General features: G+C 43.6%; 2 protein-coding genes across 2 annotated transcripts; both read right to left on the bottom strand.

Moving 5' to 3' along the window:
* Positions 1-4,593: 4,593 nt before the first annotated feature.
* On the bottom strand, positions 4,594-12,944 carry LOC141732640 (cathepsin G-like). Its single transcript, XM_074561899.1, is given in 7 exon segments — positions 4,594-4,749; positions 5,311-5,444; positions 5,447-5,567; positions 5,669-5,810; positions 6,607-6,692; positions 11,830-11,955; positions 12,834-12,944. Coding segments are annotated over 7 exon segments (876 nt in total).
* A 3,029-nt stretch (positions 12,945-15,973) lies between these two features.
* LOC141732639 (olfactory receptor 6N1-like) lies at positions 15,974-17,586 on the bottom strand. Its single transcript, XM_074561898.1, has one exon. The coding sequence runs from the start codon at positions 16,925-16,927 to the stop codon at positions 15,974-15,976; it is 954 nt and encodes a 317-aa protein (XP_074417999.1). The 5' UTR covers positions 16,928-17,586.
* Between the last annotated feature and the right edge of the window lie 471 nt (positions 17,587-18,057).

Genomic DNA, 18,057 nt, shown 5'->3' with positions numbered 1-18,057 from the left:
TATCGACTTGATTGACTGCTTCAGGAATTACAGCGTTAGTGAGGTAGAGCTATGGACAGGAGCATTCTCTTAGGATGGCTTTTCTTCTCCAAAGTTAACACCATTTTTCAACATTTCCATGACGGGAACACAGGAAGTTACAACAAAGACATTTCAAATGTGAAGAATGGACTCAGCTGAAATAGAGGGATACCCAGGAAAATTGTGGATGCCCCATCCCTGGAGGTGTTCAAGGCCAGGTTGGACGGGGCTTTGAGTAACCTGGTCTAGTGGGAGGTGACCCTATCCAGGGCAGGGGGTTGGAACTAGATGATCTTTAATGTGCCTTCCAACCTAAACCATTCTATGATTCTATGAAAAACCAAAAAACTAACAGACACTTACTGTCTTAAAAAGTTGAAACAGACTGTGAAAGTAAAATTGGTCTGCAAGAACAAAACAACATCACCTATTGACTGTTACAGGTGAAAAATAGAAATTAACAGCATCTGTTGGCTGCTTGATGTCAAGGTGTCCTATGCTGTCTTATGTCTCTGATATAAAAAGCACTTAATTTTTATCCAAAATGGAGTCCCTCTCACTGAGAAGTCTGCAAGCTGCATATACTTTTCCTTTCCTAAACGGGTTGAATTCTCCACATGAATGTTCTGTGGGATCTTGGGACTCTCACCAGGGACCACTGGCTTACTCCAGACTCTGTGATGTAGGTCATCTTTGAAGTGAGGCTCTGTTATTTTATTGATCTCACTTTGGGCCCAGTTTTGTGTCTTCCCACCTATAGGGTGGTTGGGTCCCCTTCTGGGGTTGGTTTGTCCTTCTGTTTGGCATAGTTTGGGTCCTTCTGAGATCTGTGTATTTCACTTGAGACCAATATACATCCATATAAGTAATGTGTTATATATGTTGTTATATTGTTGATAAGTTACTTCACTAATGATAAGTTGTAGTAACTTGTAACAGTACAATATCCACTTGGCTGTTGCTGTTATTGGTTGTTGCTATTATATTGATTTTTTGCTATGTGATTGCTTGCTGCTATTATTTAGTGCTGCTGTACTACCGATTGATACTCTTGTATTGGGTTTGCATGGCAAGGTTTTGGTAGCAGGAGGGCTATAGGAGTGTCTTCTGTGGGAAGCTTCTAGAAGCTTCACCCTCGTCTGATAGAGCCAATGTCAGCCAGCTGCAAAACAGACCTGCCATTTGCCAAGGACGAACGAATCAGCGACAGTGGTAGCACCTCTGTGAAAACATTCAAGAATGGCGGGGGGTGAAACCTGTGCAGCAGCAGCTGGAAGAGAGGAGTGAGAATATGTGAGAGCAACAACTTGGCAGATGCCAAGATCAATGAAGGAGGGGGAGGAGGCGCTCCTGGTGCCAGAGCAGAGATTCCCCTGCAGTCTGTGGTGGAGACCGTAGTGAGGCAGGCTGTCACCCTGCAGCCCATGGAGGTCCAATGTGAAGCAGATATCCACCCTGCAGCCCATGGAGGACACCACACAACAGAGCAGGTGGGTGCTCAAAGGAGGCTGTGACCCCATGGGACACCCATGCTGGAGCAGGCTCCTGGCAGAACTTGTGACCCTGTGGTGGACCCACGCTGGAGAATTATTTCCTGAAGAACTACACCCTGTGGAAAGGACTCACTCTGGAGCAATTCATGAAGAATTGTAGCCTGTGGGAAGAACTCACATCAGAGAAGTTCATGGAGAACTGTCCCCTGTAGGAGACAGCTCTTTCTGCCATCCCCTTTGATTGAGGATTATAGAGGGTGTTCTACATGAGAAATGTGAGCAATTATCATTTTGGATGACATCAGGGGTAGGTAGATTTGAGAACCAGGACAATAGCCCTCATACTGTATTGCACCCATTTATTGTATTCTGGCACTTAGTCGCCATAAGCGAGACTATTTCTACTCCAGCGAGGATATATAGATATCCCCAAAGGGTTTGAATGGCCTGATGTAATCAATTTTCCATGTGGACTACAAAGTTTTCCCTTCTTTGATATGTAATGGTGGTGCTTTAGCAGGTTGGTCTGTTTAAAATTTCAGTTTACATTGGGGGTATTCTGTAAGGGTGGCTTAACAGGTTTTTCTGTTCAGAGACCAACCTTAGCTTTGGGCCGCCAAATAAAGTGCGTCTTGGCCTGTGTGTCATAATTTTTGATGTAAGCATTCCCCTAGTCAGTACCATTCAAAATCTAATATATCTCCTGATATTATTTACCTAATTCTGGCTAATTCATCTACATGTTAGTTCCAGTTTGTGGCTGGTTTATTGTCTTTGGCGTGAGCTTTCACCCATTCCATCTTGATTGGTGTTTCTCTGGCTATGTTTAGTAATAGTTGTAAATCCTCGGTTCTCCAAACTCCAAACTTTGGACTCCAATTTTGGGCTTCCCATTGACAAAGCTATTGGGTGGCATCTGTCCATACAGCATAGGAGTTGTCAGAGATCATTCTTGCTCCATTTTGTGCTGCTGGAACAATTGCCCTTAATTCTCCTATTTCTGCACTACCTTCACCACCTTCTGTTATTTGTTTGCTGGTGTTAGTTTCTAATGCAGCAGCCTTATATTGACATTTACCATTTATTCTTTTTGCTGAGGCATTGGTAAACCAAATACCATCAATTGGTGTCTTGTCAGTGAGGGAGGGTACATCTGGAATTGGTGAACGTTTGAATGGCTGTTTTAGTGCTTTTGGGTCAGTATTTATGGGGTCTTGTAATTTGGAAATTTTTGTATGTCTTTCAGATATTTGCATTTCATCTGCTACTCCCACCAGGTAGGTGTACCATTTCCTAGTGGCTCTGTAGGCAATTCCTTCTGCAGGAGACATTCCTTTTAGAACTGTTTCTAGCAAATTAAATGGCCCTGTAGTCTGAACAGGTTGTCCCTGGTGTATTTTCTCAACTTGTTTAACTGCTTGGACTAAAGAAAAAAGTCCCCTTTCCCATTCAGAGTATCTCTGTTCCGTCTGTTTAAACACAGTCGAGCTGAATAATAGAGGTGTCTTTGTCCATTAGGGACAGTTTGAAATAGATTGCAATAAGCACCATGTTCTGTAAAGCCCCGTTCTGCTGTTATAGGATCATGTGGGTGAAATGGCCCCACTGATTGATATGTTTTTAATTCCTGTATTAAAGTTTTGACTGCCTCTTCATGTTCCAGGCCCCATTTCCATGGCTTTCCCTTTTGTAAAAGTGTATACAGTGGACGAGCAATGATAGAAAATCTAGGCATATGTTTCCTCCAGTTCCCTAAAGTTCCCATGAGCTGTTGTAATTCCTTCCTAGATTGGAGTATCTGCAATTTTTCTGTTTTACTTAGGGTGTTGTCCCAAATCTGGGTTCTTTTAACCCGGTGTGCAAGAAGCCAATAAACACACAGACTAACTAGTGTTAGTGTGCCTGACTAACCTAGTGGCCTCCTATGATGGAGCGGCTATATCAGTGGACAAGGGAAGAGCTACAAGATGTCATCTATCTGGACTTCTATAAGGCCTTTGACACAGTCCCACACAACATCTTTCTCTCTAAATTGGAGACATATGGGTGGACTGTTCAGTGGATGAGGAATTAGTTAGATGGTCGCATCCAGAGGGTGGTTCAATGTCCAGATGGAGATTGGTGACAAGTCATGTCCTCCAGGGTTCCATACCAGGACCAGTACTGTTTAGTATCTTCATCAATGACATAGTGGGATTGAGTGGACGCTCAGCACCTTTGCAGATGACATCAAGCTGAGTGGTGTAGTTGATGTGCCTGAGGGACAGGATGCCATCCAGAGGGACCTGGACAAGCTCAAGAAGTGGGCCTGTGTGAACCTCATGAGGTTAAATAAGGCCAAGTGCAGGGTCCTGCACCTGGGTCAGGGCAACTCCCGATATCAATACATGCTGCAAGGGTTGAGAGCAGCCCTGAGGAGAAGGACTTGCGGATACTGGTGGATAAAAAGCTGGACATGGGACAACAATGTGCACTCGCAGCCCAGAAGGCCAACTGTATCATAGGCTGCATCAAAAGAAGCATGGCCAGCAGGTCAAGAGAGGTGATTCTCACCCTCTACTCTGCTCTGGTGAGACTGCACCTAGACTACTGCGTCCAGCTCTGGATTGTTCAGCACAGGAAAGACATGGACATCCTAAAGCATGATTAGAGGAGGGACACAAAAATGATCAGAGGCATGGAGCACCTCTCCTATGATGACAGGCTGAGAGAGTTGGGGTTATTGAGCCTGGAGAAGAGAAGGCTCCAGGGAGACCTTATTGCAGCCTTCCAGTATTTAAAGTGGGCCTAGAGGAACAATGGGGACAAACTTTTTAGTAAGCCTGTTGTGACAGGACATGGCGTAATGGTTTTAAACTAAAAGAGGGTAAATTTAGACTAGATATAAGGAAGAATTATTTTACGATGAGGATGGTGGAAACACTGGAACAGGTTGCCCAGAGATGGTAGATGTCCCACCCCTGGAAACATTCAAGGTCAGGCTGGACAGGGATCTGAGTAATCTCATCTGGTTGAAGATGTCATTGCTCATTGTAGGTGGGTTGAACTAGATGTCTTTAAAGGCCCCTTCCAACCCAAACTATTCTATGATTCTAAACTTCCTCAGCTCTTCATGTGTCCAGGGCTCAAAATAGGAGACTCTGGTAAACACTTCCAGGAAGATGCAATGTCGGAGTCTATAAGAAACAATGCCGTGAACCTTCCCATTGCAGACTAATGGGCTACCAGAATCACCCTGTGAGGTAAAAGGAGTGGGAGGGGCCAGATATCTCAGAGCACAGCTCCCCCTGCCCTAAGGAAGAAACTGGCCCTCTAGCCTCCCTCCATGTGAAGAACCTCCTCTTTTGACCACCTCCCTCCAGACCCAGCTCTACAGGGCCTGTAGATGCCTTACTGCTCCTCTAAGTCAATTTGTGAAGCAATTCAGGCCTGAAGGCCATCTGAGATTCAAAAACTGCCTTCATATCCCTGAAAAAAAGAATCTAGTCCTTCTTTAGACATGTGGAAATATCTGAGCCAGGGGCTCAGGGAGCTCAGGGGCATATGACAAAGGATTTACATGAGCTCTGCAGCTTGCTGGGGCAGTGCCTAGGCTGGATAGAATACCCCCAGGCATGTAAAAAGGAACATGATGTTGACAGCTGGGCAACTGCACCCTGGTTCAGGGAGCATATCAGCTTCAGACCTCCTGAGAGGAACCTCTGCACATCATCCTGATGAATCTTCATCCCCTGCCTGAGAACCTGACTGTCTAGTCACAACCTTATCCCAACTTGGAGCCCAAAACAACACTTACATGGAAAGTTGTTTTTTTGCCATTCTCATCACCAGTGCAGATCATGGGTGCAGGCCTATAGTGTTTGAAAGGCATCTCACACGTTTCCTCATGCTGAACCTTCAGTTCCATCTCCATCAGCACACTAGTGTTTTCCTTGTTATTGATGTTTTACCCCAGCCAGCCATTTTGCATATAGTTCCTGGTTGCACATCCTCATAATGATAGGGCAAGGGGATAAAATTCACTTTCTTATTCAGCTTGAGGTTGGGCTGCATCTGCCAAGCAGAGAGAACGTAGGGAATGGGAACAAGTTCATGGGGATGGGGAAGTGAGCAGGGGGAGTTCCCTCAGATGGCAAGGGTGTATGGGAATATACCTTCAGTAGCACGATGTCATTTACAAGGGTATCTCCTGAATAGTTGGGATGGATGAGCCAGTGTCCAACATTGAACGTCTTCTGGCTCAGCTCTTTCCTATTTACATTGTGGGCTCCTAGGGTCAAAATGATATTCACTTTCCTGCCAGGAAACACCAAAATGTTCCAGCTACACTGACCACAGCCCTGAAATCACAATCCCAAGTTCCCTTTCTCTAGCTGTTTGGGAGAATATCGAACTCTGGTGAGAAATTAACAACACAAAGGTTTGGAGACAAACAGTGACAAACAGAACTTTAAGATAAGGGAGTATGAGGAAAACCCCAGGGTGGTGCATGAGGTGCACAGCCTTTAATATCACTGACGATAAAATCGAACATCCCAAGCCAGAAGATACTATGCAAGGCTTGTGACCTCTTGAACAGGCCTGTGCAACCGCACTACTGAGCACATGGGCTAGGGCATGTCTGGGCCCTGCTTGGTGGTGCCATTATGGAATTATTCCGCTGTGCACCCATGTATTGTTCTGTTCAAAATAGCGGAAGGGTCAGAGTGGACTTGCTTGTGTTGCTGCTTACCAGGGCAATGTTTTCAAAGCTGACCACTGAGAAAGTGTGCTGCCTCTCTTGGAATGTGTCAGGAGGCATATGGGAGGTGATTGTGACCTCAAGACCCACTCAGGCAATCACAAAGGACTGAGAAAAGCAGAGAGACACAAACCTGAGCCATCCCATTAACACCAAGAAGCTGAAGGCATCCTTGGAACTGACTGCTCCGAGATTCACAGGGAAATCTCAGCTTGGAGGTACCTGGTTTATTTGCCATAAAGCACAAGCTGAGCATGCACCCATGCTTTGTGGATGCTCAGAGGACCAGAACCTGAGCATGACATGAAGGTTAATTTTCGTGAAAATGAAGACACATCATCTGTCCCTTGCCATGAGTGGAGTAGAGTGTCCCAGAGGTAGATGGCTTTTTGAAGACTGAGCTTCAGCAAGGTGAATCCAGGCACATCCTTCCACTGCTGCAAGTGAATTGAAAGGCAAGTGGTCATTAGAAGTCCTGACTGAGCACAGGACACTTTGAAAGAGTTGAGGGAGTGCAGCTGATACACAGCAGGGGCACAGACCTTCCCTGATTGTGATCAGAAGGGAAAGTTTCACTCCTAATGCCTGTGAGTGGCAAAGCAGTCAATAGTTTTGTCAAAAGATGGAGGTGAGACACTAAGACAGAGCTCCAAATGGGAGTCTGGGTCCTGCTGCTCTTGGATGAGTGTCCTCCTGCTCCTTTCCCCAGCTGATGGGAAATCTGCTGCTTCTGAGACAGAAAAAAGGGTTGTTCTGCAACTTCTTTTTCTGGTGAAAAAAATGTAAAACCTAAGAACTCATCCAGACACAACCTAAGACTTACAATGAGAACAGAAATACCTCCCTCTTCTTTAAGATAAAGCCTAACCTTGTCATCTGGGCATAGGTCTTTCACAAGAAGCTTCTGCTCTTCACATATATTTTTACCTTTCACTGGCTGCAGCACAGTGCCTTCAATCATTGAAACCCTAGCAGTTTCTTCACACTTCTAAATTCTCCAGGCCTCTGCCTTCCCAGGGCCTGCAAGTGGTCTGGCTTCCCTACTCGGGCAGAGGGTGTGCATCCAGCTGTGCCCACAACAAGCCCCTCACCAAAACATTGAATTCAAGATTGAAAGTTGCAGAGTGATACCTTCATTGAAAGAAATCACAGGAGACAGAAAATTAGGACGTGTCCTATTCCCTCTCTCTCTCCCTCATTCTCTCTCAAATGTGAGAGTTCAGCCAGGTGGCCTCCCAGATTTCTGTGCTCTAGGAGCACAGAATCATGCTAGTGCATCATTAACTGTTAGGTTGGGGATACATGGAGGAGAGAGAAGAGTCCTTCCACCATGTCTCTGTGCCTGGCTTTGGGCTTTGTCCAAGAAGCAGAGACAGTCTTTCAACAGCAACACAACTAAACTGAGAAGACAGCTATGACCTGTAGTTTATCTCACATTACTTTGTCTTTGATTTTGGCCCCTTGCAGGCTGAGGAACTTTATTGTCTGCAAGCTGAGGGGACTTATTACAGGATGCCAGGAGCAGCATTTTGGGATTGTACAAAAGATACTATGGGATGTTTAAAGCAAAGATTAAAGGTGGGAAAAAAGCAGGATCAAGGTGGTCTGAGGAGAAATGTGCGTGGGAACGGGGAAATGAGGGGATAAAAGCAGCTGGTCGAGTATAAACAAGTGGCCTGTCCGTGGACTTGTCATGTCTAACCATGCACTTTGCCTGATCTCATCTTGCCTTTTCATGAAACTCCATCTCTATAATGATTTTAAGAATGACTTCTTGAAGCACCAAGCCCATGAGAAGAGCAGGAACCATGCCTTTGTTGCAGCACTGTGGGAACTGACAGACCACATACACATGCTGCACAAGACTTGCTTCCACCCCTCCCTCCCCCAGCACTAGACTGCAAGGCGCATTCATACAGCACCATCCTTACCTCAGACATAGTTACTGTTTGTGGAAGAATGTCAGCCTTTTCCTTTCAGCATTTACAATGATTTCCACAGCTTTTCACATTCCATTGGTGTTTGTACTCAGAGAGATCACTTTCTATGTTGATTTTAAAGTTTGTGTGTTTTCTGCCTGGGTGTGAAACCAAGGAGGCACAAATTCAGTGTCTGGATCATGATCCTTCCTACAGGGCACAAGGGGAAGAATCTACTGATGCAATCTCTGCAACCAAAAGAAGGTTGAAAGGATACGGAAAGGTTGAAAAGGTTGAAGGTTGAAAGACATGGGAGGGCTGTATCAACCTGCAGAGGGTGGAAAAAACTCCTTTCCCCTAATTTTGGACTTCTGTCACTCTTCCTACAGTCTAGGGCTCCTTCCAAGAATGACACAAGGGTTGGTTGACAACTTAATTTCCTAGTGAAAAATTCAAAAACCTGACAGCTCCTCCAGATGTGGCATGAGGTTTAGAGTGAGAATAGAAATACCTGCCTTGTCTTTAAGATCAAGCCTTTCACAGGAAGCTGTTTGCTTTGCCAGTGCCTTTTTACCCTCTCCTGGCTGCAGCATGGTGTGCTTTAATCATTGAAACCCTACAGGAAAACCTGGCTGCTCAGAGGTGGAAGGTTGGTTAAAGGTTAAAGTCTTGTCTGAGTGCCAGCAACCGGAGTGTGGAAAATGAGTCACCAGACCCCACCTGGCTTGTGTGCCAGGAACTGGAGAGGCCATCCAGCCTGTCTGAGCAGGGTAAGAGACTTGTAAACCAGGTATTGGAGTAGCCACAAGTTTGGGCTGGGTAGCAGACATACTCCAGGGTCTAAGAGCTGGCTACTGGAGGGACCAGCATCACCAAGCCAAATACTGCAGAGAGCATGAGCTCTGGACATCACCTGAGAGAGCCTTTTGCGTGTGTCTGTCTGTGTGCGAAAGGTACATGGAGATGGATCCAAGGGCCAGCTACTGTGTAGGCTGAGTGTCTAAGGCTCGTTACTGGGGGCATACATCACACATACAAGTCTGTGCGTGTGTTTGTGTGTGCAAGTAGGTCTGTGTCCCAGCAGCTGGAGTGGCGCTGGGGGCCTCAGGCTTGCCTGCACAGGTGTCAGCAACTATGAGGGTGGTAGGTTGGTGTGGGTGAACCAAGAGGGTCTGTACCAGCTGTCACAGTGGTGCTGGACCTCAGGGCTCGCATGCCCATGTGCCAGAAACCGAGGATCCAAGGGCAGGCACTGCACACACTGAGTATCTAAGGCAATCACTTGGAGATCTGTTTTGTATGTGTATATGTATGTATATTTACACATGTATGTATGCCCCACTGACAGACCCTCATCCTGATCAGCCAGAGGTAAACAGGATGAGGCTGCTGGTGCCATCAGCATTTGCAGAGTGTTTCTATTGACATTCGTCTTTGTGGCCAGCCTGAAGGCGTAGTTTGGTCTTGCACTTCAGCTAACTTTCAGACCTTCTCCAGTCAATGTGAGGCCATCCGTAGAAAGTCAAACCTATTTCCTAGGTCAACAAGGTCCCTAGCAGTCTCAGCCCAAGAACAGAACTGTGCAGACCCCCTAGGCATGTGCTTCGAGGGAAAAAATATCTCCTCCTTGCTAGCTGTGGCACGGAAATGTCAGAGATGCAGGGCTTATGGGCTACTTCTAAAAGACAATTTTCCTGTGTAGTACAGCACACTGGAAATACTAGAAACTTTCACCCACTATTTATGCTTTCATTTGTTTATTACTTATTACAATCTTAACCAAACAAAAAAGAGTGAACAAGTGAAACTTCATGGAAAATGTTGCCTAAATTCATTTATGTGTTAAATGAAGGTCAAGAGTGTGAACTACAGTCAGTATTATTTCTCAGAATACACTTAATATTACCATGAAGACACACATATTCCCAAACAAGTAAGACTTTGATGGAGTTAAGCAGTAAATGCTTATTTGAAAACTTTGTTCCTGAGGACATTCAGGAATAGACAAGCCATGGAAAGATGGTGCTACCAAGCGAGAGCTGAGAACCTGCTACCTTTGTAAACTAAGAGATACAGTAGTAAATGTATTAACTTTGGAAGCCAAATACCACCACCAGAAGCCATCTGAAAGACTTAAACTTCTCTGCTGCATATGACACAATTCTCCATTTCTGGTGGAAAAAGAACTAGTTTTATGAGAGAATTGCAAGGAAATTATCTTGTTGTCCAGAAAGGCAATAAACCTTTTTACAATGTAAGAAATGTCTTTCAGAAAACCTCTTCACCAAGTGTGCTTTCATCAACATTAATGGCTTTGCCACCAGCATATCACTAGCTCCTATAAATTTTCCCCACGGTGGATAGAAAGAAATATGTAATTCCTTAAGTATTTCTATCAAAATAAATGCATTTGAGTGTGTAAGTTCTTTTTGGTCTTAAAAGCAAGGCTAGAAAGATTAATCCAAATTTACTCAAGATATGATGCTCTTTGATTATATATACTGAACTGAATTTTTACAAACTTTCTATGAAGAGGAGAAAGGACATACTCAAATTGCAATGAATATTTATGTAGAAACTTTGTTGGATAGCTTTTCTAGTGATAGAGCTATTTCAGTGGATATTATAACGTATAATAAGGTGATCGCATGATTGCTGTCATCAGCTTCCTCCTTTCAGGAGGTCTTAAAACAAGCCAGGGGACAGGGCTGAGCTTTCCTGTGACACTGCTCAGGCAAGTGTGTGTGTGTGGCAGGGAGCCTGAGCTTATTTGGAGCCAGTCGACCTATGGACAGAGGATGGTGGAGATCCCGGCTGATACCGATGAGGAAAATTAGAGCACCACTGTGGCGTCAGGGTCCTGGTGAATACGGCTTCCAAGAGGAACATGTGGACAGTTCCTGTTTAATCTCTGCATTGTTAGAACTGATCTCAACAGACAGATACAAGGAGGAAAACTATCCTCTTCTACAAATTTATATAGTTCTGTCTATAAACCTGATATGTTTTCCAGGGCATTTTTTGGGCATTCATTCAGAAGCAGTAGTAAGTTGTGCATTACACGAAATCTTCCATTTACTCCTTCCTGATCTCACCTCAGCTGTCCTCACAGACCTTTCACTGAGTACTAAGGCTGCAGATTCCTTCTACCAGCACGCCCCAGGGAATCCCCTGTCCAGAGCAGAGTGTCGCCTTCAAGTCATCCTAGGCTTATAAAAGTATTATTAAATGTATGATATAGATTGTACTAACTTATAGGTATAGTAAATGAAAAGACTGCATGGATGTCTCCTTCTACATGATTTCTGGATATAACTGCATCAAGCCATTTAGTTATGTGACTTCTGTGTTCAAACACAATACAAGCAACTTAGTATGAGGTTTCCTAAGATAAGGGAGGAAAGATCAGTGCGTGCAGAATGCTGCATGAACATTGCTGCAGATTACTGCAGGTTGATATGTTTCTTTCTTTTTTTTTTTTTTAATAATTGACAGCTGCTCCCTCATAGCGGCAAGCAATCAAGCATGAAGACAGCAGTCACCTTTTCTTTTTTTTTGATGTAACAGTGCTACTTATACTTGGAGATGTTTAAACCTCAGCTCTCTAGGATGAGAGCAACAGTATTCTTTGACTGCTTTAAAATGCTTCCAGTACCTGAACCCTCAGTATCTTCTTCCTTTCTCTCCCAGCTTTGTCTTCCACGCAGTCTGCCCCTTCTTTCCCCTTCTTTTCAGCAGAAAACAGACGGAGATGCCTTCTGTACAGATGGGAAGATTGTTCCTTGGAGGGACATAGAAGTGCAACAACATGCAGCTGTCCTTTTTGGCTGTGGCACGGAAATGTCAGAAACACAGGACCTATATGCGTCTGATCTCTGAGATGCTTCTAAGAGGCAATTTTCCTGTGTAGTACAGCACACTGGAAATATTTCATCCTCTATTTATTTATGTATTCATTTATTTATGATTTATTACGATCTTAACCAAACAACAAAGAGTGAACGTGTGAAACTTCATGGAAAATATTGCCTAAATTCCCTCCTATGCTAAATGAGGGTCAAGAGCGTAAAGCACAGTCATTATTGTTTTCAGAATACACCAAATACACCATTAGTGACTTTGCCGCCAGCATATCACTAGCTCCTATTAATTTTCCCCATGGTGGATAGATTCCTTAATTAAATATTTCTATCAAAATAAATGGTTTTGCGAGTGTAAGTTACTTTTAGTCTCAAAAGCAAGGCTAGAAAGATAAATCCAAACTTACTCAAGATCTGACGCTCTTTGATTATATGTACTGTACTGAATTTTTAGAAACTGTGAAGGGAACTGGTATGCTACGTGTTCACTTACTTTGTTGAATCAGATCCTCTCAACAGACAGATACAAGGAGGAAAACTATCCTCTTCTACAAATTTATATCGTTCTGTCTATAAACCTGATATTTTTTCCAGGGCGTTCTCTGGGGGCTTTTAAAAATCTTCATACATGACATAAATCAAAATAAACTCTCTCTAGCTTGCCTCTCTCTCAAGCCTGTTTATGTTTGTACACAAAAGGAATGAAGGCTTAGGAAATTTGACTTGTTTTGCTGAAAGGTAATTTTATAGGTTTGAAGACTTCTGTTGGTGCACAGATCTAGCAAGTAAAGGTCTTTACCTCATTGTGAACACGAGCTAGAAAAGTCCATTTCTTGCCTGTGGTGATGGACAGAGTGTAGAGGTAGACCTGTTCCCTTTTGGAGGTACAGGTGGTTGCCAGAGGAGACATCCTAGGATGTATCAGGTGGCAGCAGGTGTGTACGTGTGGGTGACTGTCTTTAGTCCTTACTCAATACATTCAGCCGCATATAAAGATCACCTCATCTGAGCAAGTGAGGGCCCACTTCTGAGTGAGCTGGTTCATTCTCCAGACTCCACTGACTGTATCAATTAATGCTCTGTGGGGGTGACTCAGCCGACAGCCAAACACCCACACAGCCTCTCTCTGACTCCTTTCTCCTGTGGGATGGTGAGAAAATGGAAGGAAGGAGAGAAGATTCATGGATTTAGATAATGGGAGTTTAATAGGAAAACCACAAGCTGCGTGTGCAAGCAACGCAGCATTCATTTATTACCTCCCATCGGCAGGCAGGCATCCAGTCAATGCCTGGAAAGCAGAGCATCAGCACATGCTGCTGATGAAAATAGAGCATCAGCAATTGGTTGCTTGGGAACACAAATGCCATAACCAATAATGCTCCCCCTTCCTCCTCTTTTCCCATAGCTTTTATCGCTGAGCGTGATGTCATATGGCATGGAACATCCCTTTGGTCAGTTTGGGTCAGCTGTCCTGGCTATGCGCCCTCCCAACCTACTGCTCTCCTCCAGCCTACTCTCTGTGTGTGCATGGGGGCAGGGGGCAAAAGAGAAAGCCTTGATGCTGTGCAAGGGCTGTTCAGTAAGAGCCAGAATGTTGGTGTGTTATTGCGGTCCATTTATATTCGCTAAGGGACAAATTCCCACCCATTTGGTCTCTCATTTTCACTCCTCAACAGCACAGGGGGAGAAAATGGAATTAAAATATCATGAGTTGAGGTAAAGTCAGGGTGATCACTTACGTTACTACCATCATGGGTAAAACAGGTTTCATTTGGGGAAAATTAATTTCATTTACTGCTAATTAAGATAGATTTGAGTAATGAGAAAGACTTCACTCCATTACTCCTGTCTCCTCCTTACTCTGACCACTGCCCCAAACAGTGTGGAGGATGGGGATGTTATGGTCAGTATACAACAGTTCTTCTCTGCTGCTCTTTCCTCCTCATCTTTTCCCCTTCTCCAATGGGGTCCTTCCCATGGTCTGCATTTTGTTCGGGAAACATCACGCTGCCCTGATATGTGGTCCACCATGGGATGCAAGGAAATACCTGCTACCATCCCTCCTTTTCTGCTTACCATGATGTTCACAGGGCTGTTTCTCACTCCCTTTTTTCCCCTCCTCCCTCCTTCTCCACCCGTCTGAGGTTTTCTGCTCTTACATGTGTTTTTCCAGGGGCACCACCAGCTTTGCTGATGGGCTCAGGTTTGCCCTGCCATAGGTCTGTTTTGTAGCTGGCTGGAACTAGCACCTGACCTCAAACAGGTCACTCCAACAGCCTCACCTCCCCCCAACCCCAAAACCTTACCACATAAGCCTAATACAGTTATCAACACTGTCTTAACCACAAATGCAAAGCACACCACTGTACAGGCTGCTCTGAAGAAAGTTAACTCCATCCCAGCCAGACCAAGGACACCCTTCATTGACTATGTTGCACAGATGGTCACAGAGTATTTATTAAAAAATCATAAAAAATTATTGGGATCTTTGCAAAGGCTAATACTCAGAAGGTGTTATGGTTTGGGCTGGACTGGCCACTGAAATAAATGATAGATGCTCCCCCGTACCTTCTCTCCAAAGAGACGAGGGAGAGAGTGAAACAGACTTATGAGTTTAGAGGAATCAAAACTACTTTAATGGAAATATGACTAAAAGAATAAAAAGAAAATAACCAAATATATACAATATATACAAAACTGGATCGTCAAGCTCCCAGGATGACAATCGCGTCACCAGCAGGCACTGAGAAAGTCCCAGACAGTACTCAGTAACAGATGGGAACTGGATTCCATATGTGGATTCAGGAATACATGGACTGGGATTAAAGGCAGACAAGCAGACAGAGTCTTCCTTGGATGCTGGACATTGAAGAAAGAGGCGGACTCCTTTGATCCCTCAGCTTTTATACTGAGCATGAGGCAGATGGGATGGAATGCTCTGTTGGTCAGTTTTGGGTCACCTGTCCTGTCCACTCCTCCCTGCAGGTGCAACCCCTCTGCATTCTTCTGCTTATGACCTTCCAATGGGCCATATAACAAAGTTAGCTGGCCTTCATTGTTGTAGCAATAAGTAAAAGCAAGAGCCTCTCTGCATACCATTCCTTGGTATAAATTACAAATAATCAGGTCTTATCATTCTGAGAATAAACAGTGTCTCCACAATATGCCGTTAATTTCAGAGTTTAGTCAGTTAGAAGAGGCTTAGCTAAAATGTAAAATTACAAAACAGAAAATTGGTTCTGTTTTACCTCAAACCAGGACAGAAGGTGAATCACAATCAGATGTTGCTTGGTCCCTGTCCAGATAGTGATGGGACTCTGTTGCAAAAGTCTTTGCAGGAGCATCTTCAGGTGGATAGAATGAGACTCCTTAAAACGTTTTTCTCTCGAATTCTTATATAGAGCTGGTCTGTGGACCTCTTTGATCACTCCAGCACATACACGATCCACTGCCACTTTTCATCTTAACTGTGCACAAAACATTTCCTATGCTATGTTCAAATGTCTGTACTTCGGGACCATTCCTTCCTTTGTGATTTCTGGGTGTCTTATCTATGTAGAAAGAACTGCCAGGAGAAGTCTCTGGAACAGAATGATTCTCAATCCAGGATGTGAACCAACACATTGAAATATACAAATAGAGCCTATGAATTAGTCTAGGTTTAGCACGATGTCCCAGGTCAGGTCATTGTCTCATTGATTCTGAGACTAGCAAGGCAGTTTGTGGGTGTTGTTTTTTGTGCAGAAATGCTCACACATTAATTAGTCCAAGTAAAGAAATATCCTGAACAACCCAGTAGCTAGGACCCTCACTTACATGATTCTCTCAAGACATTGGAAACTTTGTCTCCTTTCCAGGAAAAAAGACTACCTCATGTTCAGATGAAAGGTTTTCATCAGACTGATATTTCAGTTTCCTTAATAATTGACAAGAGCTTGTTCATGCCTTATCAAAAAACATGTATTTGTTCAGAGCTGTTCTCAAAGCCTTCTTTATGTTGTTATTTCTTAAGCTGTAAATGAGGGGATTGACCAGTGGAGTCAGAACTGTGTAGCAGACAGAGAACACTTTGTGGAGGTCTCCCAGTGTGTTTGGTTTTGGTAACAAGTACACAACCATCAGGGTCCCATAGAAAAGTGTCACGACAGTGAGGTGAGAAGAACAGGTAGAAAAAGCCTTATGCCTTCCTGTGGAGGATGGGATCCTGAGGACAGTGTAGCTAATGCATACGTAAGATATGAGTGTCAAGAGAAATGGGGGTAGTGTCAAAAGGGAGGCCAAGATGAACGTTACAAGCTCAATCCAGTGGGTATCACTGCAGGAGAGCTTTACCACTGGTGCGAAGTCACAGAAGAAATGATCAATTTCATTTGGGCCACAGAAAGTCAGCTGTGGCATCAGAGAGGTGACTATGGCACTAGCCAACAACCCATTTACCCAAGATACACCTGCTAATTGGAGGCAGCACCTGCCGTTCATTATGGTTGTGTAATGCAGTGGTTTGCATATCGCAATGTACCGGTCATAAGACATGGCGGTCAGGAGACAACATTCTGCACCTGCTAGCCCAGTGAAGAAAAAGTACTGCAAAAAACAACCATTAAGTGAAATAACATATTTTTTTTTTAGGAAACTTGCCAGCATTCTGGGCAGGATGGTGGAAGTGTAACAGGTCTCCAAGAATGACAGATTCCCTAGGAAAAAGAACATGGGACTGTGAAGGCGATGATCAGTCACAACCAGCACCATGATCAGGAGGTTCCCTGATAGAGTTGTGAAGTAGGTCACTAGAAAAATCACGAATAGCATACACTCCACTTCTGGAATACTTTGGAAACCCAGGATGATGAATTCCACAACAGCTGTTTCATTCCCCTGCTCTGCTCTTGTCATGACTATAGCGGTTGCAGTAAAGTTGCTGAAAATACTTTGAGATTCTGAGAAGAGTCTACCAACTTTCAGTGTAATTCCCTGGAAAGGTTGCAACTAAAAATCCTGGTTTCCCAAGAGGGTAGGTTTGCCTGCTAACTTAATGTTTGTGAGGCTAATTCCATCACCTTCCCCATCAGAGATAATATTCACCCATCCCCTTCCAGAAGTTATCCAGATCACACAAAATACATGTCTAAATCAGAAGTACCATACGGAGTTCCATACTTTGACATAAAGACTTAGTCTGCTTTTAAACTATTATTCATACGTCAAAAAATAAAATAAATAAATAAAAAAAAATGGGTTTGCAGCCTTTGTGTCAGATAAGAAAAATCTGTGCTTGGTACTACATGCTCTCCGTGGACATTGTGGACCTAATTTTCTTTGATGCTTTGGAAAAGCCAAGTTGCAGTGATAGTGCAGAGGGCAGAAATTCTTCAGTCACAGGTATTTGTTTTGAAGTTCAACCAAAGGTTTCATTATGTGTCATGGAAATATGTAATTTCTTGTGCTTTTCAGTTCCATCTCTTGAGATATCATCTTCCTGTAAAAGTCAAATATTTATTTACTTCATCTTATTGTAACTTTCTGAGCATCAAGTAACAATGTTAGGTGGCCAAGTAGCTAGTAACAAAGGTAACAAAATTAATTCTCCTATTATGAGCTTGGAAAGATTTAATGTTCAGTTTTACTTTACTTTCTGCTACATAAAGCTATTTTTAAAGATGTTAAGTGTGCAGAGTTAAGTCCTACTAATTGTTTACTTGTATCTTAAACAAAATGCCTTTTCTGTTCAGAGATCCTCAGAGAGAATATTTGTGTTTAAGAAAAGGAAAAAAAATATATTACATAACTTACAATGATTATTATTTTCAACTTAAGTCTGAAACTAGCTAAAGCTTTTTAAAATAGAAGCTTGATCTACGTGGATGTCAAGTTTTTGGTATCTGGACACTACCAGTCACTGGGAACCATGATTAGGGCTATTAACAGAAAGTCATTCTGTCCTCTTGAAGCCTTTTGCATACTCCCAGTGAAACTGTCACTGCCTCCAGGATTAATTTTATCTAACTTAAGACATTAGCAATGTA

Source organism: Larus michahellis, chromosome 18, assembly GCF_964199755.1.
Source record: "Larus michahellis chromosome 18, bLarMic1.1, whole genome shotgun sequence".
In the NCBI taxonomy this organism is placed as follows: domain Eukaryota; kingdom Metazoa; phylum Chordata; class Aves; order Charadriiformes; family Laridae; genus Larus; species Larus michahellis.
The sequence above is the reverse complement of the archived record's forward strand: the minus strand, read 5'-3'. Positions and strand labels throughout refer to the sequence as shown.

Coding starts and splice junctions, on each gene's coding strand:
- LOC141732639 (XM_074561898.1), bottom strand. CDS start 16,927: ATGACAAGAGCAGAGCAGGGGAATGAAACAGCTGTTGTGGAATTCATC.